The sequence below is a fragment of the Lepisma saccharinum genome, chromosome 13 (genome assembly GCF_977018435.1).
Source record: "Lepisma saccharinum chromosome 13, izLepSacc3.1, whole genome shotgun sequence".
Taxonomy (NCBI): domain Eukaryota; kingdom Metazoa; phylum Arthropoda; class Insecta; order Zygentoma; family Lepismatidae; genus Lepisma; species Lepisma saccharinum.
In genome coordinates, this window is record NC_139241.1 from 8,656,515 (window position 1) to 8,681,739 (window position 25,225).

Here is a 25,225-nt window from a genome sequence, read left to right on the forward strand (position 1 = left end):
GGTTACTTTTGTTTCTAACCAAGTAACTGTAACTCAATTACCTTTAAAAACCAAGTAACTGTAACTCAGTTACTTTTCTTTCTAACCAAGTAACTGTAACTGAGTTACCTTTTCAACTAAGAATAAGTACCTGTAACTCGGATAATTTTCTTTCTAACCAAGTAACTGTAACTCAGTTACCTTTCAACCATGTAACTGTAACTCGCTTACTTTCTTTCTAACCAAGTAACTGTAAGTCGGTTGCTTTTTGAAGCAAGTACCTGTAACTAGGTTACTTTTGTTTCTAACCAAGTAACTGTAACTCAATTACCTTTATCAACCAAGTAACTGTAACTCAGTTACTTTTCTTTCTAACCAAGTAACTGTAACTCAGTTACTTTTTCAACCAAGTAACTGTATCTGTAACTCGGTTACGTTTCTTTCTAACCAAGTAACCGTAAATCGGTTGCTCTTTGAAGCAAGTAACCGTAAATCGGTTGCTCTTTGAAGCAAGTACCTGTTACTCGGTTACTTTTCTTTCTAACCAAGTAACTGTAACTCAGTTACCTTTTCAACCAAGTAACTGTAACTCAGTTACTTTTATTTCTAACCAAGTAACTGTAACTCAGTTACTTTTATTTCTAACCAAGTAACTGTAACTCAGTTACCTTTTCAACCAAGTAACTGTAACTCAGTTTATTTTCTTTATAACCAAGTAACTGTAACTCAGTTACCTTTTCAACCAAGTAACTGTAACTCGCTTACTTTTTGAGCCGGAAATAAACCCACCTTCGAACGGTACGCGTATATCGTCCCACGGGATTAACCCCTGAAGAGGAGTGGGGGATAGTGTAGTTTCTACAGGGGTTTGGGTCACAAGTTTTTTTTTTCTAGCGAGAATACAGTAACGGCACAAAAATACGAAGAGGCACTGTATTGAACTGAGAGGTCCCGGGTACGAAAAGTGGGTAATGCATGTGCCATCCATCATCATTCATCTTTGCGATACGTAAAATAACCGAATAAGAAAGAAAGTGCAGAAAATGGTGGGTTCCGGTCCTGTCTACTAATTTCCTCAGCAGGGCCGGCCTTCGTGGTGGAGTGGTTAGCACATCGCGGTAGGACTCCAGGTATCCCTGGGACTAATTCCGGCCTGGGATGGGTGTACGTATATACTTTGTGAGTGTGTTCATCACTTTCATCGTAAAATAACTCATTCTCATCGTCGCGATTAACCAAAAGTGGAAAAACAATGACTCTAAATAACAAAAAGAAGAAGAAAATCAAACATCCTCACCGGTGACCCAGTCCGAAAATTTATGTTGATATTTAGTAACCCTAACTTCCTTTATTTTTAGTTTTAGCTCCATTTTAGGTGCAGTTCAGCTCCATTATACTAATCTGATATGATAACACTTCTCGTGCCAGGGATGGACATTTTGGTAAAGAAGTGACAAATGTGTTCATTACACTGAGCTATACTTGGACACTGTTGCCAACTGGGATCCTTGGGAGCTGATCTCGTTATCTTCTACATGTAGAAAGCACGAAATGCATCAAGGCATAGGATACGTACGGAAAGGGGGGGGGGGCAAGAGGAAGCAGTTGCCCCTCCTAATGCTTTAACTTAGACATTTAGTGTATAGTAATCTTATCATGGTTATTAAACAATATTATGCTCTTTAAGAAATATACCGGGTGTCCCAGAAGTCTTTCCCTGATTACAAACTTTATTCATATCCGCTATATGTAATGTAGAGATGTGAAAGTGGTGCCAAAATGTTGGAAAACTAACCAAGTTTATTTGTTGCAGGTTTCAGCAATGTGGCTGTAGTGTAGCAGTGTCAGTGCCAAGGAATCCGGAATTAATGCTCTTGACATAGGGTGGCATCTTTCCATACAATGCTTCTTGGAATTGACAGGATTTGGGAATGAAGATAAATTCAATTTTTTTAAATACAAACTTATTGACGGCAGATATTCTAGACGAAAGAATTCTGTACATTTGAAAGTTCCTCTGCACTGTTATTGGTGACCGGGTCTCGTGATACCAGAGGACATGCTGAGTTTTTTCCATATTTGTGAACATTTCCGGTTTTCTGGGCACTGACACTGCTACACTACAGCCACGTTACTCAAACCTACAACAAAAAAATTTGGTTAGTTTTCCAACATTTTGGCATCACTTTCACATCTCTACCTTGCATATAGCGGATATGAATAAAGTTTGTAATCAGGGAAAGACTTCTGGGACACCCGGTATATTTTTAAGCCGACGGAAGTTCACAGCAACTACGGAGGAGGGGTGTGTGTATTATTTCCTATGTAATTGGACTACCCAACGTCGTTATCTTTCACATTTCTTGTTATTATCACTCCCACGCAGTTTATCCGTTAGTTGTGTTATGTGTTTGCAGAATAAATTGTCATACATTGGAAATCAGTAGCTGCGATTTTGTGACAGAAGTTGGAAGGGAGGGGCAAAGGACACTTTCCTTTTTTTGTAGTCAAGGCTTAGCATTAAGAGACCATAGTGCGGAGGCAAAAAGTGTAGGGGGCACCTACCCCCTCACCACCACCTAATCGGCGTCACTGCTGTAAATGAATAAATTATGTGTAGTTTTTTTAATATGCTGCAGGAAACCATGTTTATAAGTAAAATAGTCTTTGAACCACACAGAGGGAAAATAAAGGACATTGGTACCACTCTAGTTTGAATTCTTCTACTGTAATACAGTGATTTTCGTTTGATCCAGACACACTCTGCATACGCCCCTGTTCAATACCCACCAATGCAATAAAACAGTGAGATGAAATGTGGCTTGTCTTTCTCCGATTGAACTTTCATCAAGTCTTTTGCCCCCTCCCCCCCCCCCCCGCTAATCAGTGCGTCTGCACACGCCTATGCGTCAAGGTGATTGCTATCTTCACAAAGGAAAACCTAGTCTACATCCAGCCCTTATCAATTGACCAATGGACGCAGAATTACACAACGTACTTCATAGCTTGTCGGTTCAGTAACGATTATTTATATGGGTGCTGAATTATGTGACGGTCTTGTGAATCCTCACAATATTACGCATACATATGTTTATTAAAATTATTGATTTATGTTGGACAATTAATTTTCTATTAATGGTTGAAAACGTGCATAATAACTTTTGTACAACGTTAATTATGTTTTATGTTATTAATTTTCATTAACGTTGTATACATGATGTAATATTTGGAATTTTACCGTTGCCATACCAGCAAAAATCAGCAGTATATGTGCAGTATATGTAACGAAAACGTAGCCCTCTACTTCCCGTATGGGACAACGCATGGGACAGCCTATGTCCCATGATGTAGCGTCATGCAAGATGTCAGTTTTTTGACTACCCGCCTGACTAATAGCCTGATCTATTCTGAACAAAACGAGGTATGATTCGTAACTCTAGGATACGTAGTTTGAAAGATAAAATAATATTACCAGCAGTGCAGAATTTGACATTTCGAGCCGAAAACGCGCTGGGAAGAAAGGCTCTTACAAGCGAAATCGACTTGGGAAGCTATTGGTTAATACAGTTAGGGGTGAACAGCATTATTCGTTGTTATTTTGCTAATATATAAACCAACAGAACTAACATCTTACCCATTACAAACTCTTTTGAATTATCCGAAAGTAATAATTTTTAGTTGCTATTAACACAGGATCAGTTTTGAATTATTAACTACGCATGTGAGCCTTGGGAATTAACTTGGATGATATAAGCTTACATCACGGTAAAATAAAAAGAAATTGTTCTAAAACTCAAACCTGATTTATCTTCCTTTCCATTCTAGTGCAGTATTCCAAAACTTGATAAGTATATTTGAAATTACCCGTTTTAACTGATATGCACTAAGTGTGCCATCTATGTTCCGGTAGTACATACCTCAAAGAAGAGAGTTGAAATTCGAATTAACTATATTGATGAAATATGACACATGCCATGTACGTCACTTGTGTGCTGTTGCCTAGAGACGTGTGATTGTTGACTTCCATACTGTTGTCACTATCAAGCAGAGTTGTTAGAGGTCCTGTAATTTTAAATAAATTCAATTCCGGTCCAGGAGGACCGTAAAGAACCTTTTTATGCTCAGAGTAGAGTTCTGCAATGAGCGTTCTTCGCTCGGGCGGCAAATAGTTCCCACGGGCAACGCTAGATGGCACACAGAATTGATAGTTTTTCCGCTCGAGCGAAAAACGACCGAACGAGCGAAATACACTCGAACTCTCGAACCCTATTACGTATTTCCGCAATTTGTCTATGGTAGTGGGCCCTCAAATATGGATCGTGAAGTAAAAGGCGAAGTGCAATTGAAAAATAAGTGAACATAATCGTCATTTCCATGTTAAAATGCAGTTTTGTTTATGTTACCGAGATATGTGAAAATGAAATACTGATTATGGGCTGAAACTGCTTAAGCTGACGTTTTATGTTTCTACGATCATTGTCACATTGAAATGATGTTCGATTGAATGTTATAACTGCATTTTAATATTTCGCAGAATATGATTATCCTTTTCGGTAAGTGAACAAGCCTGTACACGTACTTGTTGCACTGTGATACGACATTTGTAATTACTTAGGCAAGTCTGTCAGCATGTATATCCATTTTAAGTTTCGGTTGGTAAATTTCTCGTAAGGGACAGACGGATTTCATCAAATTTACAGGAGAAATTACTTACCGAATGCAGTTTCTTTATACTTCTGGAAGTTCGGGGAACTGTTTTCTCGCATCGTTCATTGAATTTTGCCGGCAAATAACCTATTTTTCGATATAAATGTGTGACCGATGCACGAAAGCTCTTGCATCCATTTACTTCCAGGTGGATGTAGCCTGTGTGTGATGACGTAATCCCGGTCAGTGTTTCCAAACATGTGTTTTTGTAACTTAAGAAGGTACGTTTCGGCAAATGGTTTGTGGAGCTATGTGTCAATGGTTCGTGGGGCTATGCGAGAATGGTGTATGGGGCTACGCAAATTTTTTTCTAAACCAATTTTTAACTATTGTAACCTAAACGTGGCCCTACCTAACCTAACCTTACCGGAAATGGTTCGTGGGGCTATTTATGAATAGTTCGTGGGGCTATGCGTCAATGGTTTGTGGGCTACGTAGGGTGGAAACACTGCATGCCGAGCACGGTAGTAAAACTGTAACCGCCATTTTGCGTGTTACCGAAGGCAAAAAGAAACGAAGAAAACTTACTCGATATGTCGTAAATAGAGCTAATTTCCGTGAAATAAGCGAAATGCCACCTTCAGCAATGTTTCTCAATGCAGAATACGTAAGTACGAATATTCAAATTAAATGAACTATCAAATTTCAGCCGTCTGTCCCTTACGAGAAATTTACCTTTAGAATTGTAATTGCATAGAGTGGTTTTCTTCCATGTATGTGTTTTATGTTGACAGTGCTGCTTCTTAGGCTCTGAAATACGGGATGTTGTCAGTCATTCCACTACGAGTGCGGTACGTTCGAGCGTGGGAGATTCGAAAGAGTTTGAGCGAGCGAAAGTGGTCCGATGCAGTTTAACGTATTTCAATTTGGTCCAGGAACCGGTAAAACTATCAAAGCCGGGAATCGTCTGTGACTCGTTTATTCTGTAATTGTTGACATTCGTACTTACTTATTCTGCATTGCGAAAGATTGTTTAACAAGGGATTTCGCTTTTTTAACGAAATTAGTATCTATTGTCGACATATCGAGTAATTACACTGGTCTACGTCCATTTTGCTGACTGGAAGCTGATGGTTGTTCTTTAGTAATTCGAGGGTGGTAAATCCAAAACCGAAATCCGTTTTTTTCTATCACGTCAGGTTTCGGAGGAAAATAGAAAATTATCTAATATTAGGGTTGTATATTTAGAGCAATGAAACAACGTAGTCCGTAAAGAGGTCACAAGATGGCAGCACGTGGAATATTATAATGAATATTATTTCAATAAGGTTTTCGAACATTGTTAACCCCAAAACAAAGGACAAATATTACTGACTTTGTAAGGAAAGCATATACGGAATTAAATTGGGTGACCAAGATAAATCCTGGGCACCTCATAAAGTATGCAGGACCTGTGTAGACTAAAGGAAAGAAATATGTTAGCGTCTGGAACAACCTTCATGTATCGGGACAGAGAGAGGCATCTATTAAGATATTTTCAAAGGGACGAAGAACTTGTCTATTGTGCAGATGTGAAGGGACTAATTGAAGCTATGGGATGTACGTATAATGCAGAAGAATGGAGGCTTTTTATTGATAGCTCGAAGAGGAGTTTGAAGTGTGTGTTGATGCATAATGGCAATAAGTTAGCATCCATTCCTGTTGGCCACTCCGTACATTTGAAAGAAAGCTACGAAACAATTAAAGAACTGCTTCGAAAGATAAAGTATGCAAATGACAGTTGGCTTGTGTGCGGAGATCTCAAGGGCATTTCAATGTTACTTGGTGAACAAGCAGGTTTCACGAAATATCCATGCTTTTTGTGTTTATGGGACAGTCGAGCAAGGAACGAACATTGGGTACGAAGACTGTGGCCTGCCAGGAAAAGCTTTGAAGTCGGGGCGAAAAACATCCAGAACAAGCCGCTTGTTGATCCTAAGAAAGCTCACTGCACATTAAGTTGGGATTAATGAAGCAGTATGTAAAAGCTTTGGATAAGAATGGGGCTTGCTTTAAATACGTTTGCTCAAAATTTCCTGCATTGACGCATGAGAAAGTAAAAGCAGGTATTTTTGATGGTCCTCAGATAAGGATGCTAAGGAAAGATGAAGAATTCTTACAAACAATAAACCGCACAGAGAAAGATGCATGGTGTGCCTTTTCTGATGTCATTACAAACTTTCTTGGAAACTTCAACTACGAGGTTCTAGTTGAAAATTTGTTGGTGACGTTTCAAAAGTTAGGAGTAAATATGAGTGTCAAGCTTCACTTCCTGCAAAGCCACTTAGATGTATTTCCGTCCAATCTTGGTGGCGTAAGTGAAGAAAAGGGGGAAACTCTTCCACCAAGACGTAAAAACCATGGAGCACCGATATCAGGGGAGATGGAATGAAAACATGATGGCCGATTATTGCTGGTGCTTGCAGAGTGACGTTCCTGAGGCCACCTACTCCAGAAAATCAAAGAAACGAAAATGTTTGCCTAAGTAGGTATGCATGTTGTGCTATTCTGTGATGTATGTTAAGTTTAGCATACGTACAGGCATCAGGTGCTGACTGTATGTGCTCGTGAAACAAATTTATCAATTTGCCGGAATTACCTAAACTTTTTGTCCATTAAGAACTCCCTATTGAGAAAATAGAATCGTATGTTTGTTAAACAACGTGACGTGATACTCTGCATGGACATCTGACTACGTCGCATTCTCTTTGCAAGTGCTGTTGGAATGTAGCCGGATATGATTTTCTGAAAATTTTGAAATGTGACTTGTGAAACAATGCAACTTAATACCTGTTATCAGCTACGCCACCTATGTATAGTCCTATAATTTCATTATGTGCAGATATCTATATGGAAAATTGTTGGAATTTAGCCCAGTATTATATGTGATTTGTGAAAAATTTTGACGTGATACACTTTTTCTGATTACATATTTGGAATCAGCGATCTCAAATTATATAGAATCAGTTAAAATATCTAAGTCAGCAGAAAAAAAATTCATATGTAGACCAGTGTTATTTTTCGTTCTTTTCTCGCTTCCTGAACACGCAATATGGCGGGCAAATCTTGAATAGCGTTGTGTTTCAAAAGGCAAAGCAGTGTTTCAACTTTCTTAACAGAAAAATTCCCGCATAGCCCCGAAAACCATTCCCACATAGCCCCAAAAACCATTCACGCATAGCTCCAAAAACCATTCGGGATAGTATGACCATCCACGAATAGCCCCAAAAATCATTCCCGAAAAAAAAAAAACATTTCCGCATAGCTCCAAAAACCATTCTCGCATAGCCCCCAAAACCATTCTCGATCGTATAACCATCCACGAATAGCCCCAAAAACAATTCACGATAGCCCCACGCACCATCACGGTAAGGTTAGGTTAGGTTGCTTTAGGTTGGGCAATATAGTGAAAAAAAAAACTGTGTTTGGAAACACTTAATGGGGATTACGCCATCAGATGCTCGCAACATCCGGTTCAAGTACATGGATGGAAATGCAAGCAACAGCTTTCGTGCATCGGACGGACATTATTATAGAAAAATACATGAATTAGCGGCCAAATACATTGAAAAATGCGAGAAAACACTTCTACGACCTTCCGAAATTACACAGAAACTCAATTCCGTAAGTACTTTCTCCTGTAAATTTGAAGAAATCCGATTCCCGGTTTTGATAGTTTTACGAACCTTTTTCTCCGGATGAATTTGAATGCGGTCCAGGAAACTATACTTAACTTGGACCGAATTTAAATTGTGCGAGAAAAAAGTTCCGGTCCTGTTGCGTAAGTCAATAGAACCCATTAGAATTTATGGCTTCCTGGCTCCTTAACAACGCTACGCTCGAGTTGTCACATTATTCTTATTTTACGTCGCGACGATGAGAATGAAATGGATATTACATGAAACTGGTGAAGCATTCTCATAAAGGTAAGCCCACCACACCCAAGGCAGAACTCGAACCCAAAACCTTCGTAGTGAAAGCATTTGTCGACGGTTCAAGGAAGTGGCAGGTCACCCTGTTCCACTAAGAATTAACAGATGCTTGGGAGCGAAATTCCTGTAGGTGCCGCACCAGAGGCTCTATAGTGTAAATCACCAACCCTGAGACCTTCTGTAAACAAACCGTCTCACCGGTTCGATGTATCACTGAACACGGAGACCTTCCCGCACGCATAGAACTCGCCATGTTGAAAGTGGCACTACTTCCTTGCTGTTCACATGATTATTTTTAGAAAATAACCAATGTTATAAAATATCATTATGTACACAAATCTCTAAGCTCATTGAAAGTTAAATGGCATATTCCTACAAAATGCTCACACTTATCTTGCCTTGCCATGTCACCAAGCTATTTAACGAAGTGCACTATATTTGGCGGAACAAAAATCGTTATTAGGATGCTTGTCAAAGTTTCCAACCGCAATAAATTTACGAACTTTCATTGTCTTGTTTAGATCATCATCATCAATATATTTATTGGACTTACAGCATTGCATATGGCTGTTTATACCCATTATATATTTTATTTACATAAGATACAATTTACATAAAATCTACAAACAAATTTCAAATACATGCCTATCTATATCAACCCTTAGAAATATACAGTACCATGTTATATCATTTTGTCTAAAAAAAATGCAAGTAAAATATATTCAATTCGCATGCAAGAAAGAAGCAAAATTTATGGGAAATGATTACTGGTGCAAAGAGTTAACCATTAAGGTGAAGCAATAAGTACAAAAGAAAGAGCATTGGGTTTAAAGTGAGACGTCGTTTGCGGCAGCGTATCCCATACTACAAATTGGCCGTTGTATTACCTTACGTAATGAATCTTGTAACAACGCTGGATTTTCTTGTGGATTATTTTACTTCTATGAGTTTGCAATGCTTTCTGCATGCACGTGGTTTTGTTTAAAGAAGGTCTCAGGGATGGTGATTTGAACTTTAGGTTAGAATCGTGGATATAGTGTTAATGCGTGGTTATATTCATCATTCATTTCGTCTTCATAAAGCACGTCACTCACACCATCCCCTGCTCTGGATACGCCACTGTGTACGTAGTTCTACAGTTGTATGTATATAAGAGATCAGAATTATTTCTATCGCGAGATACTTTTATTAACAATATTTATTGTGAATACACTTTGTACATGAAAAAGAAATGCATTGCTCCATAAATTTGCAAGATATTACTTCCCCCTCTCACTTACTTGATTTTTCCTTTTTCCTCTTTTCTGTTCCAGTCTTGCATATTCTCTACAAATAAAACTTCTAATTCGGGAAATTTGGCTGGGATTAACACACTCCCCTCATCTCGTTTTGGTAATGGCTCTACGCGTATCTCGACGCGTGTGTCGTGCGTGTCACCCCGGCGATACACAATGGACTTCTCTCCCGTGCGTCGGACGAAAATCAATGCAGTGCGTGTTGCTCCAGATCACGTCATTCCTCCTCCGGTGAGCTTTTTCCAGTTGGCAGACTCCTTCGAGGTCCTTTTCCGTAACCTCCTACGGGATGGTCCCAGTGTTGCCATCCCTTTCCCCCTTTCTATATGCAAAATTACCCTCTTTCGTACAAGTTTCTCTTCAGCTCAGACAAAAATAAATTCGCTACCACAAAAATTCGACTACTGGCATGACTGTGCGAACTAAGCTTTCTGCTTTGAAGGGGGTGCCCCTCAACGGGGTATTTGTCATTTCATTTGTGGAGGTAACATTTTTTGATTATGCAAATTTGTATGTGTTATCAGGCAGCAAGGTGGATTCATTTAAATCAGGTGATTTAGAAGAATCACTGATTTAAATCAGGTGATTTAGAGAAATCACTGATTTAAATCAGGTGATTTAGAAAAATCACTGATTTAAATCAGCTGATTTAGAAAAAAATCACACATTTCAATCAGGTGATTTAGAAGAATCACTGATTTAAATCAACTGATTTAGAAAAAAAATCACTGATTTAAATCAGGTGATTTAGAAAAATCACTGATTTAGAAGAATCACTGATTTAAATCAGGTGATTTAGAAAAAAAAATCACTGATTTAAATAAGGTGATTTAGAAAAATCACTGATTTAAATCAGGTGATTTAGAAGAATCACTGATTTAAATCAGGTGATTTAGAAAAAAAATCACTGATTTAAATAAGGTGATTTAGAAAAATCACTGATTTAAATCAGGTGATTTAGAAAAATCACTGATTTAAATCAGGTGATTTAGAAAAAATCACTGATTTAAATCAAGTGATTTAGAAAAATCACTGATTTAAATTACTTTAAATAAATAATTTATAGAATAATGTACATACGGATTTTGTATGAAAGTATATTAATCTCGTAGTCATTTAATGGTGTTTATTTATTAGGCTCTAAAAAAGGAAGAGGAAGGAAACAAAATATATGTACGTATGGGGTGAAGCTCATAGGAAAAGAAATGTAATATTTAACCTGTTAACACACGTTCATTTGTCTTTAAATAAAGTTCAATAATTTTTATGGGCAAAGATAGCAAACATTTTGTGTAGAAAATTATACAAGATACTAATCATGCTAAACCGTAAATAGTGTCATTATCATTGAACTGTATATATACATGGCAGCTGATATTTTGAAACTATCATTAAGGTAATTGCCAAAGTTCAGCTACAAGGACCATAAAAATATTTAAGGTACAATTATATAATACATCCAGAATGTTTTATTTTCATTGAAAGAAAATTTACTGAAATTATTATAGTTTCATTAACACACTCAACAAGCAGTTCCATAGTAGGTTCATAGATACAGTAGAGGAAAAGGTCTAAATATGGGCCCCCCTTTTTATGTTGTCATTTTCGGAGGAAAAAAAATAGTATATCAAGCACCTGCCTTTAAAATGCATATCTGTGAAATATATACTTAAATGTAATAGCATGCTAAAGTATAGAAGGTCTCCATTTTTTTTTTAAAAAAAAGCAATTTCTAAAAAATGCTAAAATGATGTATTTCAAAATTGTAGTCTAAATATGGGCTACTAGTGGCAATATCACAAAAAGCAATTAGAATTTTAAAAAAAACAGTCATTTATCGCTTAAACATTATAAAATTCATATTTATGAATAATCTGTTGTTTTGAAAATCACGCGGAATGGGAAAAAATCAAAATTAAGAAAAACATCCAAATATTTGTTGAAAATATGATCTCAACATTAGACCTCATGTCAAGCCCATATTTAGACCATCACGCTATTTTTCTTCTTCAATTTATTTTCGCTCTCTGTGGTACATATTTCACAAACAACTAATGGCATTATAAAAGCCCACATTTGTTTTATGTACCCCTAATATCATAACCTAAAGTTCAAATCACAAACCCTGAGACCTTCTGTAAACAAAACCACCTGCATGCAGAAAGCATTGCAAACTCATAGAAGTAAAATAATCCACACGAAAATCCAGCGTTGTTACAGGGTTCATTACGTAAGGTAAAACAATGGCCAATTTGTAGTATGGGATACGCTGCCGCAAATGACGTCTCACTTTAAACCCAATGCTCTTTCTTTTCTTACTTATTGCTTCACCTTTAACTCTTTGCACCAGTCATCATTTCCCATAAATTTGGCTTCTTTGTTGCATGTGAATTGAATATATTTTACTTGCATTTTTTAGACAAAATGATATAACATGGTAATGTATATTTCTAAAGATGATATAGATAGGAGTGTATTTGAAATTTATTTGTAGATTTTATGTAAGTAGTCCAATCAACCCGGTTCACCAACATCAAGTGAGGAGCTGAAGTGAGGCTCGCCTTAATGGATTTCTCTCGTAAGGCATGAGCTCCATTTGATGGCGCAGTGTTGCCAGCTCCTTACTCGAAAAAATCACCAAGGTTTTTGGTCTAACCTAACCTAAAGCAAGGAGCTGGCAACCTTTTTCTCGCAGTGTTGCCAACACCTTACTCGAAAAAATCACCAAGGTTTTTTTTTCTTGGCCTAACCTAACCTAAAGCAAGGAGCTGGCAATCTTGCTTGAGGCTTGCCTTACAGTGCATAAAGCAAGGTTGCCAACCTACTGGTGCTTTTGCCATGGCTTTTTACAAAAAGAGAGAGGAGAGAGAGAGAGAGGGAAGAGTTAAACAACCGACAGCCTACCTACAGCTTTTTTTTCTTGGTCTAACCTAACCTAAAGCAAGGAGCTGGCAATCTTGCTTGAGGCTTCTTAATAGTTTGCTCTTGTAAGGCATAAGCTCTATTTTCTCGCAGTGTTGCCAATATTTTACTCGAAAAAAATCACCAAGGTTTTTTTTTTTGTCTAACCTAACCTAAAGCAAGGAGCTGGCAACCTTGCTTGAGGCTTGCCTTACAGTGCATAAAGCAAGGTTGCCAACCTACTGGTACTTTTGCCATGGCTTTTTACAAAAAAAAGAGAGAGGAGAGAGAGAGAGAGAGAGAGAGAGGAGTTAAACAACCGACAGCTGCCAACACCCACCCTAACCTAACCTAACCTAACCTAACCTAACCTAACCTAACCCACCCTAACCTAACCTAACCTAACCTAACCTAACCTAACCCACCCTAACCTAACCTAACCTAACCTAACCTAAAGCAAGGAGCTGGCAACCTTGCTTGAGACTTGCCTTACAGTGCATAAAGCAAGGTTGCCAACCTACTGGTACTTTTGCCATGGCTTTTTACAAAAAAAAGAGAGGAGAGAGAGAGGGAAGAGTTAAACAACCGACAGCTGCCAACACCCACCCTAACCTAAGCTAACCTAACCTAACCTAACCTAACCCACCCTAACCTAACCTAACCTAACCTAACCTAACCTAACCTAACCCACCCTAACCTAACCTAACCTAACCTAACCTAACCTAACCTAACCTAAAGCAAGAAGCTGGCAACCTTGCTTGAGGCTTGCCTTACAGTGCATAAAGCAAGGTTTCCAACCTACTGGTACTTTTGCCATGGCTTTTTACAAAAAAGAGAGAGGAGAGAGAGAGAGAGAGGGGAGAGTTAAACAACCGACAGCCCACCTACACCTTTTTTTGTCTAACCTAACCTAAAGCAAGGAGCTGGCAACTTTGCTTGAGGTTTGCTTTACAGTGCATAAAGCAATTTTTGCCAACCTACATATACTAAACAAGGAGAGCCGGCACTGCCGTAAAAGAGAGAGAGATGGATGGATGGGAACACTACACGGGTTCAACGTCATCAAATAAAAATCGCCTTAATGGTTTTTTTCTTGTAAGGCATGATCTCCATTTTCTCGCAGTGTTACCAACTCCTACCTATATTTTTTTTTACTTGGCAAGGGCTAGAGAGAGAGAAAAACTTATAGCTGACAACAGTAATGAGCGAATGCGTCATATCGTAATTTTCCAACTCCGGCAATGTTTGTATATCGTGACTTTTGTAAACCTCTCTCTCTCTCGGGGGAACGATGTGCCACACACACACATACACACACACACACACATACACACACACGTGTATTGTGACACAAACAAACAAACAAACAAAATAATAATAATTGTTGTTTTTTAGGATTCCTGGCCCCCATAACCCCGCCAGGAGTGCGTGGTGCCCAACCAAAAAAGTAAAGGTTTTCCCGTACGGCCTTCGAACGTAAAATTGATTGACGTGGGGGGCGAATCTCTTTGGGGATGTTTTTTAATTTGTATATTTACCTGTGCATACTATTTATTATTAATTTAGCCGTTACGGTGCACGTAACCCCCGACCAGCTTGTGGTGGTACTCGAGATGCTGTCGCGGGAAACACAAATATTGCTTGTTCTGCAACGCTTCGCTGAAATAGTAATGCGAGAGATGCAAGTTGAGTTGATGCCCTCGAACCTGGTCTGCTTGCAACACGCTCTGGCAGTACGTGGAGACGATCGTTTGCACGAGTCTGTTTTTTTCAAAAACACACGTCCCTCACAAGCATCGAATCCTGTACGTTGTACTGCAACAGATCGTCTATCTTGTTTTTCTCGTAGAGCGTCTGCACGGTTTCGCCCTCGGGTTCTAAGCCCTCATTTGGGGCTCGAATCATCATTTGAGGCTCGTCGTAGCTTTTTATGATGTATATTTTGAGGGGCACAGAGTTGGCAACACTGTGGGTTTTTACTGTAGCTTTTTATGAGGGGGGGGGTCTATTGCCCTCTGTTTACATCTGGCAACACTACCGTAGATTTTTTGACAGTGTTGTTAACCTACTGGGTTTTTTTCACTGTAAATTTTCATCAAAGGGTCTGAGGGGTCCATGTATTTTTTATGTCTGGCAATACTGTTGGGGGCCTAGTGTTGGCGACACTGTGGGTTTTTACTGTAGCTTTTTATGAGGGGGGTTTATTGCCCTCTGTTTACATCTGGCAACTCTATTGGATGTTTTTTTTTTTGAGGCTCGAAATTATTATTTGAGGCTTGAAATCATCATTTGAGGCTCGTCGGTGTTACCAACCCACTCTACAAAAATTCCACTATATGATCTTTCACTGGCTAAGCTAACCTACAAATAGGAGTTGGCAGCACTGACTTATAAACCCACTGGGTCCTCTTGGCATGTTTTTTCATGATGTGTTGCTAGGCTATTGAGCATCTTGGCGTATACAATGTATATATTTTGAGAGGGGGGTTATAGCTTTTTATGCTGTACGAATACTGGAAGCTTGACAGTGACAACCAACAGAGTAGGTAAACCTACATCCAGGAACTGGCAACACTAGTTTCTGACAGTGAATTTGAAATAAAATATTAAACATAATACATGAGTAAGCACTGTGATTACAAATAGTACCAGTGTTATGCCCCCAACTCCAACTGGACAACTGGGGAAAATAATTGTACAACAATTTGTACCTAATTGTACAATACTTGTACCTAATTGTACAACATATACACAGACATAAAAGAGAGAGCACGTCGTTTCTCACAACGTTGCAACGTTTAGAAAGTCGTTGATTTTGTTTCTGTATTTTCCGTCGTTGGGTTTCCTCGTCATGTCGATCGTCGCGAATCCGAAATCGTCACCGTTCCAGCAAGTAGAGCAGCAGCGTTCCGAAAATTGATTGTAGTTCATGTCTCCGCCTACGTAGTCATCGTACGCGTGCTTGAGGTTGGTGTGATCTTGACGAAACAAACATATGAAATTAGCGTTGTCGCGTACTAACTGTTTTGGAATTTTGGAAAACGTTTGAGCTAGGTAGAAGCAATCCATTTCTTTGTGACGACCTTGCGTGAAAAAGTTGCGAATTTCATTTTGATTTTCCAGGATGGCGTCGTCGAACACAACGACTGAATTTTCACGACAATCGTCGAGTGGTTTTATTTCCGAGGCGAACGTTGCAATGTCCAGACCATCGTACAGTTTCATCAGTTGCTGGTATTTGGATTGCTCCAAACTTTTCAAGAACACGTGCAGGTGCCTGTTCTCAAAAGGTAACAAGTTAACGGGTCGCCGCACTGGGTACCACCATCGCCATGAACACGAAACAAAAATTGGGGTGGGGTATATAAATAACATAGAGTGAAAAATAATAATAATAACAACATGTCTCGTATAACTGATTTGCCGCCCGAGCTACTATGTAAAATATTTAAACACGCAGTAAACGAAGATTGTGAGGATGTAGGGAAACTTGTAATCATAGCAAGAACGACGCCGGAATTTCGCATCCCTTGTGAAATGGTTCTCAAGGACCATCTTCGGGAGATCGGCGGCCTGAGGTGATCTCAACATTCTGCTTTCGGCTGCAGGGGAAAAATTGAACGAGAGGTTGGACGAACTGCACGAGGCGATGCAGGGAAGAAGACGGTACACAGTAGATTGGTGCAAGTCTAAGCAGGAGACGAAAAATATCATTACGCACATCATCGCGTTTTCCGAAGCACGGACTTTCTTCCTCTGTTAAAAAAAATAATAATATATATACGTGTCAAAAAAAAACAACTTGAAGTTGGCAATAGAAATATTTTTTTCCACACTTAGAGCACAGTTTGGTCGCACATATTCGCTTCCCGGGACACAAGTACGACAGTGCTTTTGAAAATGTTTACTTAACACAGCAGTTTGGCACGTAGGGCAATTTTTTACAGAACGCATAATGCAGAGATTTTTTGGGGGTATGTTATTTAATATCCAATGCTGTGCAATGCAAAATATAATTGTTCACTTTTTTTTAACTATTCTCTATGACCTTACTTGGGTTTTTTTTTTCGCCAAATTATATGCTTCTAGTCTCCTATACAATACAATATACGTACAATATTGTCAACAGTATCATATTTGAGCAGGTCGCTTGTCACCTAAACACTACAGCTTACAGGTTGGCAAAATCTGATATGAAAGCAGATAATACGCTTAAGTCTTATTTATATATAATTTTCACGGGCGTACAATATTGTCAACAGTATCATATTTGAGCAGGTCGCTTGTCACCTAAACACTACAGCTTACAGGTTGGCAAAATTTGACATGAAAGCAGATAATACGCTTAAGTCTTATTTATATATAATTTTCACGGGCGTACAATATTGTCAACAGTATCATATTTGAGCAGGTCGCTTGTCACCTAAACACTACAGCTCACAGGTTGGTAAAATCTGACATGAAAGCAGATAATACGCTTAAGTTTTATTTATATATAATTTTCACGGGCGTACAATATTTGTCAACAGTATCATATTTGAGCAGGTCGCTTGTCACCTAAACACTACAGCTTACAGGTTGGCAAAATCTGACATGAAAGCAGATAATACGCTTAAGTCTTATTTATATATAATTTTCACGGGCGTACAATATTGTCAACAGTATCATATTTGAGCAGGTCGCTTGTCACCTAAACACTACAGCTTACAGGTTGGCAAAATCTGACATGAAAGCAGATAATACGCTTAAGTCTTATTTATATATAATTTTCACGAACGTACAATATTGTTAAGAGCGTCAGTTTCCGTAGAGCTCTCTTTTTCCATCTTCCCTCTATTCAGTGAAGCTGTAGAAGACACAATTAGCTAACCTAGCATACAACATACCTTCCTAATTAATATGGATATTGTCACACATTCCTCTTATTTTATACTGTTGTAAATAGAAAAGATTATGTATGGTAAATGTTTTGTACATTATAGGGAAAAAATGCAAAATATCCCCTAACTTTAATTCGATCCACCTCTGAATCGAATTTTTTACATATTTTCACGCCGCCATATGTTGTCCTATTTTGCTTCTTTTACTTGCCTTGCTTAATTAACTCTCGCTAATTAGCATTTTTTTTGGAAGAAGTCAAATAGAACAACATATGGCGGTATGAGAAATATGTAAATTAAAGAATATTTTAGTAATATAAGAGCCCTAGCAATTAGCTTCGTCGACTAAGAGTACTCTTTTAAACATCTTCAGCTAGATCGTATTACTACGCGAGGACGTTTAAAATGTTTGGGTGTTGAAAAAGTTTGACCCTACTTTTTATTTCTATTGTTTGCTAATAGATGGCGCTAATAATACCCCCTCCCCTCCCTCTCCTCTCTTCTCCTCTGCTGTATGACAAATAGCACAAACATAAAAATCAAGATTTTGGAGAGCAAAACATAAAATTTGCATGCATCTGATGTCGAACTGGGAACTTTTATCTTTCGGGGGGTCAACATTATTTTTTTACTCAGTCGTCGTATAACATGAACACACGCAAACATTCACATGTGCTTTTTATTATTTTGTGTTCGGTAAGTACAAGTATATTCTTACATAAATTATTGTTTAATTTAATAAATTGTAAACTCGGAGCCTGCTATACTAACACTCCTTCTGTCTATTGAAAGCGAATGTTGCGTGCATACGGAAATAACACAGAAAAAAAAAAAGCGGATGGAAGCAATTTAAAATCAGTGGAGCAAGGTTAGTATTACGAGAGCATAAAAACATGTGCTTTCATTCAACTTCGAAAAATAAGAATAAATGTGTGCATACAGAACACATATGCTTTCTTTTCACAGTTGTAAAATCATATAAATTGTACATGAAGTAAGTTACAGAAAAGCTCTCTCTTTTATGTCTGTGTATATGTTGTACAATTAGGTACAAGTATTGTACAATTAGGTACAAATTGTTGTACAATTATTTTCCCCAGTTGTCCAGTTGGAGTTGGGGGCATAACACTGGTACTATTTGTAATCACAGTGCTTACTCATGTATTATGTTTAATATTTTATTTCAAATTCACTGTCAGAAACTAGTGTTGCCAGTTCCTGGATGTAGGTTTACCTACTCTGTTGGTTGTCACTGTCAAGCTTCCAGTATTCGTACAGCATAAAAAGCTATAACCCCCCTCTCAAAATATATACATTGTATACGCCAAGATGCTCAATAGCCTAGCAACACATCATGAAAAAACATGCCAAGAGGACCCAGTGGGTTTATAAGTCAGTGCTGCCAACTCCTATTTGTAGGTTAGCTTAGCCAGTGAAAGATCATATAGTGGAATTTTTGTAGAGTGGGTTGGTAACACCGACGAGCCTCAAATGATGATTTCAAGCCTCAAATAATAATTTCGAGCCTCAAAAAAAAAAAACATCCAATAGAGTTGCCAGATGTAAACAGAGGGCAATAGACCCCCCCCCTCATAAAAAGCTACAGTAAAAACCCACAGTGTTGCCAACTCTGTGCCCCTCAAAATATACATCATAAAAAGCTACGACGAGCCTCAAATGATGATTCGAGCCCCAAATGAGGGCTTAGAACCCGAGGGCGAAACCGTGCAGACGCTCTACGAGAAAAACAAGATAGACGATCTGTTGCAGTACAACGTACAGGATTCGATGCTTGTGAGGGACGTGTGTTTTTGAAAAAAACAGACTCGTGCAAACGATCGTCTCCACGTACTGCCAGAGCGTGTTGCAAGCAGACCAGGTTCGAGGGCATCAACTCAACTTGCATCTCTCGCATTACTATTTCAGCGAAGCGTTGCAGAACAAGCAATATTTGTGTTTCCCGCGACAGCATCTCGAGTACCACCACAAGCTGGTCGGGGGTTACGTGCACCGTAACGGCTAAATTAATAATAAATAGTATGCACAGGTAAATATACAAATTAAAAAACATCCCCAAAGAGATTCGCCCCCCACGTCAATCAATTTTACGTTCGAAGGCCGTACGGGAAAACCTTTACTTTTTTGGTTGGGCACCACGCACTCCTGGCGGGGTTATGGGGGCCAGGAATCCTAAAAAACAACAATTATTATTATTTTGTTTGTTTGTTTGTGTCACAATACACGTGTGTGTGTATGTGTGTGTGTGTGTGTATGTGTGTGTGTGGCACATCGTTCCCCCGAGAGAGAGAGGTTTACAAAAGTCACGATATACAAACATTGCCGGAGTTGGAAAATTACGATATGACGCATTCGCTCATTACTGTTGTCAGCTATAAGTTTTTCTCTCTCTCTAGCCCTTGCCAAGTAAAAAAAAATATAGGTAGGAGTTGGTAACACTGCGAGAAAATGGAGATCATGCCTTACAAGAAAAAAACCATTAAGGCGATTTTTATTTGATGACGTTGAACCCTTGTAGTGTTCCCATCCATCCATCTCTCTCTCTTTTACGGCAGTGCCGGCTCTCCTTGTTTAGTATATGTAGGTTGGCAAAAATTGCTTTATGCACTGTAAAGCAAACCTCAAGCAAAGTTGCCAGCTCCTTGCTTTAGGTTAGGTTAGACAAAAAAAAGCTGTAGGTGGGCTGTCGGTTGTTTAACTCTCCCCTCTCTCTCTCTCTCTCCTCTCTCTTTTTTGTAAAAAGCCATGGCAAAAGTACCAGTAGGTTGGCAACCTTGCTTTATGCACTGTAAGGCAAGCCTCAAGCAAGGTTGCCAGCTTCTTGCTTTAGGTTAGGTTAGGTTAGGTTAGGTTAGGTTAGGTTAGGGTGGGTTAGGTTAGGTTAGGTTAGGTTAGGTTAGGTTAGGTTAGGTTAGGTTAGGTTAGCTTAGGTTAGGGTGGGTGTTGGCAGCTGTCGGTTGTTTAACTCTTCCCTCTCTCTCTCCTCTCTTTTTTTTGTAAAAAGCCATGGCAAAAGTACCAGTAGGTTGGCAACCTTGCTTTATGCACTGTAAGGCAAGTCTCAAGCAAGGTTGCCAGCTCCTTGCTTTAGGTTAGGTTAGGTTAGGTTAGGTTAGGGTGGGTTAGGTTAGGTTAGGTTAGGTTAGGTTAGGGTGGGTTAGGTTAGGTTAGGTTAGGTTAGGTTAGGGTGGGTTAGGTTAGGTTAGGTTAGGTTAGGTTAGGTTAGGGTGGGTTAGGTTAGGTTAGGTTAGGTTAGCTTAGGTTAGGGTGGGTGTTGGCAGCTGTCGGTTGTTTAACTCTTCCCTCTCTCTCTCCTCTCTCTTTTTTTTGTAAAAAGTACCAGTAGGTTGGCAACCTTGCTTTATGCACTGTAAGGCAAGTCTCAAGCAAGGTTGCCAGCTCCTTGCTTTAGGTTAGGTTAGGTTTGGTTAGGTTAGGTTAGGTTAGGGTGGGTTAGGTTAGGTTAGGTTAGGTTAGGTTAGGTTAGGGTGGGTTAGGTTAGGTTAGGTTAGGTTAGGTTAGGTTAGGGTGGGTGTTGGCAGCTGTCGGTTGTTTAACTCCTCTCTCTCTCTCTCTCTCTCTCTCTCCTCTCTCTTTTTTTTGTAAAAAGCCATGGCAAAAGTACCAGTAGGTTGGCAACCTTGCTTTATGCACTGTAAGGCAAGCCTCAAGCAAGGTTGCCAGCTCCTTGCTTTAGGTTAGGTTAGACAAAAAAAAACCTTGGTGATTTTTTTCGAGTAAAATATTGGCAACACTGCGAGAAAATAGAGCTTATGCCTTACAAGAGCAAACTATTAAGAAGCCTCAAGCAAGATTGCCAGCTCCTTGCTTTAGGTTAGGTTAGACCAAGAAAAAAAAGCTGTAGGTAGGCTGTCGGTTGTTTAACTCTTCCCTCTCTCTCTCTCTCCTCTCTCTTTTTGTAAAAAGCCATGGCAAAAGCACCAGTAGGTTGGCAACCTTGCTTTATGCACTGTAAGGCAAGCCTCAAGCAAGATTGCCAGCTCCTTGCTTTAGGTTAGGTTAGGCCAAGAAAAAAAAACCTTGGTGATTTTTTCGAGTAAGGTGTTGGCAACACTGCGAGAAAAAGGTTGCCAGCTCCTTGCTTTAGGTTAGGTTAGACCAAAAACCTTGGTGATTTTTTCGAGTAAGGAGCTGGCAACACTGCGCCATCAAATGGAGCTCATGCCTTACGAGAGAAATCCATTAAGGCGAGCCTCACTTCAGCTCCTCACTTGATGTTGGTGAACCGGGTTGATTGGACTACTTATGTAAATTGTATCTTATGTAAATAAAATATATAATGGGCATAAACAGCCATATGCATTGCTGTAAGTCCAATAAATATATTGATGATGATGATCAAAACAAGACAAAAAAAGTTCGTAAATTTATTGCGGTTGGAAACTTTGACAAGCATCCTAATAACGATTTTTGTTCCGCCAAATATAGTGCACTTCGTAAAATAACTTGGTGACATGGCAAGGCAAGATAAGTGTGAACATTTTGTAGTAATATGCTTTGTAACTTTCAATGAGCTTAGAGATTTGTGTACATAATGATATTTTATAACATTGGTTATTTTCCAAAAATAATCATGTGAACAGCAAGGAAGTAGTGCAACTTAGTAATATTGCCTGAGTTATCCTTAGAAAAATAACATGCCGAGTTCTATGCGTGCGGGAAGGTCTCCGTGTTCTCCGAGCTTGTTTTCAAAACACCAGCAAGGACAGCCTTTGAAAAGGGGTGAGAAACAGATTCTACTCAATATTTATGTAACGTTCTGTCAGTGGGATCCTGAGAAACCAGTAAATGAAGTGGTTAAGTTGGTATCCCAGTGCAGTGGTGTGTCAGTGTCTGCAGTTTTAAGGGTTATGAAAGAGAGAATGACCGGGAGAGTAACATTGTATGCGGCTGCATATTCGTCTGATGTTTTGAGAGCGGGTTCTCACATTCAGAGGCTCTTATATAAAATGAATAGGTGCGGCGAACTATGAGTGTAACAGCAGATGATTGCGGTCATGAATCAGCTGACGCGGAGTGATACATCGAATCGGTGAGACTGTTTGTTTACAGAAGGTCTCAGGGTTGGTGATTTACACTTTATACAAAGCAGATGAGAATTCAGAAAACGCTGAGTTAAAACTGCAAAAGTTTTCGGAGGTCGCAATTCTATAACAGCGTCCAAAGCCAAAACTAACCACCACTTTCTCTTGCGAATGGATGATATTCAATGTGACATCAGCGGCGGAGAGCATGATGGGAAATTTGGCCAAACCGCACGTGCTCCGGCACTCAGTCTGGCAAGCCATAGCAATCGTGAAGCGAAGCAAATGCTGCGTGCATGAAAATTACCCGAAGTTTAAAATTTTTAATTGTATTACTATTATTGTATATTTTCAAATGAAGTTTCCTTTTGGTGAATTAATGCGTTGTGTATGTGTGTGTGTGTCATTGTTTATGTATTAATTGTGAGAGAACATCATACCTTTATACAATTTCGTCGGTGGTTAAGATGGCGTGATTTTTCCGATCCGGGGTGAAATATGAATCATATTTGAAATTCAAGTACTGTGTTTATGGCTAACATTATATAAATTTTGTGTCCCTCTTTACATCCGCATGCTTTGCAACATGTGTGGTTGCTGTACGATCTCAAATAATGTTCACAGAAAATTTGAAATTGCTTATCAATCGGCGGGTGCGTTCGAAGTATGCGTATATTTATATATATTTTTCAGCATATCTCAATACACATACGAAATGTGACAGTGATAAGTTACGGCCTTAAAAAATATAGTACACAATTTTTTACTTGGGAACATTTCTATAAATTGTCATTTTCACGAGACGAAGTTTTTTTAATTCTCTTTTTTTTTAAAATATATTTTTAATTTTATTTAAAATTCCCTCCAGCGGGAATCGAATTTCGGATCCTTCGATTACAAGGGGATAGCATGAGCCACTGCACTATCGGATAGGCCCGATTAATTCCATGAGATACATGCTCCATAGTCCTGTATTTTTTTAGTGTGTTACGTAGTTTTATACAACGTTGTTTTGTGGCAAATAGCAGCTTTTTAGATACTCTGGTCATTGTTGAAGTCTACGATTGGTATATCATCTAATGTGAAAGTCTACATTTGGTTTATAATCGTTATATTTGTACATTGAATCACTGCCACAAAAGCTGTGAGCGCAATGCTTATTAAACGTGTTTTCAACACGCTCCGTCTGTGATGCGAAACGTTTACCGGAATCATGGCCGCGGGCGTGCTTTCGCGCAATGAATTGTGGGGGAAGTTGTTCGCTGAATATCATCCATTGGCGCCGCAACCTTTGTCCCTGACAGATAACCAGTTCTAATAGCCTCTGCCAGGCTGCAGCACCCGGAGCGTGTATCTCGCCAATGTTCTTGCACTGTTTCGCTAATTTTCGACGTTTTAGTATCATTTCATAGAGGGCTTCCGTACCCTCGTCTAGACCTTCCCCTATGATAGCACATGCAGGCTGAACGTGCCAAAGGTGAGTCGGTCCCGGTTCGTGGAGACCCTAGTTTCCTTAGCACCCGGAAGGTCCTGTTTGTTGGCAAAGACTAGAATAGGCACTCCGGCATTTTCGGGACTCCTTGCAGTCCGTAGCAATTCCATCTTCGCCTCCTCCATGCTTTCCACATCAACACTGTCCAACACAAACACTATCCCGTCCGTGAAACGTGCGTAACGTTTCCACAGGAGGCGTAGTTTCTCCTGTCCCCCCAACGTCCCAAACTAGGAAACTGATTCCCTTCGCCTTTCCAGTTGTCCCCTTGACCTTTTCACAGTTGAAACCTATCGTGGAGACAAGTGTTCAGGTACTGATCGAATTTAAGACGGTACAGGACAGTCGTTTTGCCAGTTCTGTCCAGGCCTAGCATGTAACACATGTAAAATATGAACACTGTGCCAGGAAAACTTAAGTAGAAAGCAACCTACTGTTGTCTCGGCTCGATGAGTTGTTAGGTTACACAATCCAGGTCTCTCTCTTTTCGACAGAGAAACCTTTGATGATGATTGGACTATTAATGGGTACGGATGTGCTTGATATATATATATATATATATATATATATATATATATATATATATACAGTGTATATGCTTTCAAATCCATTTTATTTGAGAGGAGGATACAAGCATCTCTGGCAAGGAAAAAATAATAAATTTATTTTGCCAGCCATAATTTTTTCTTTGTTGCGGAAAATACCCTGCATTGATCCCCCCCCCCCTTTCCCGCGTCAATTCGCACTTTGATTGTTATTTCCGGACCTTCAAGATGGTAACGTCGGGGCATTGTAATTCAAGAGGCCGACCTCCGTGGCGGAATGGTTAGCATACCGCGCTAACACGCTAGAGATCCCGGGTTCGAATCTCGGCCTGGGCATGGATGTTTGTGATTTTTCCTTCATCCATTGCATCATATCATCATTCATCCTCGTCTCCGCGATCAGCGCCAAAAGTGGCAGCGTTCTGAAATACTCCACTTTCTGCCTGTCTCTT

At 39.3% G+C, this 25,225-nt stretch overlaps 1 protein-coding gene across 1 annotated transcript in view; it reads right to left on the bottom strand.

The window, feature by feature from the left end:
• The window catches only part of LOC145997126 (ADP-ribosylation factor-like protein 4C), a 40,900-nt gene extending 16,296 nt beyond the window's left edge, over positions 1-24,604 (bottom strand). The window contains 4 exon segments of the mRNA XM_083133755.1: positions 24,046-24,242; positions 24,245-24,446; positions 24,448-24,531; positions 24,533-24,604. Coding sequence (XP_082989881.1) covers positions 24,046-24,242; positions 24,245-24,446; positions 24,448-24,531; positions 24,533-24,604 — 555 coding nt within the window.
• Between the last annotated feature and the right edge of the window lie 621 nt (positions 24,605-25,225).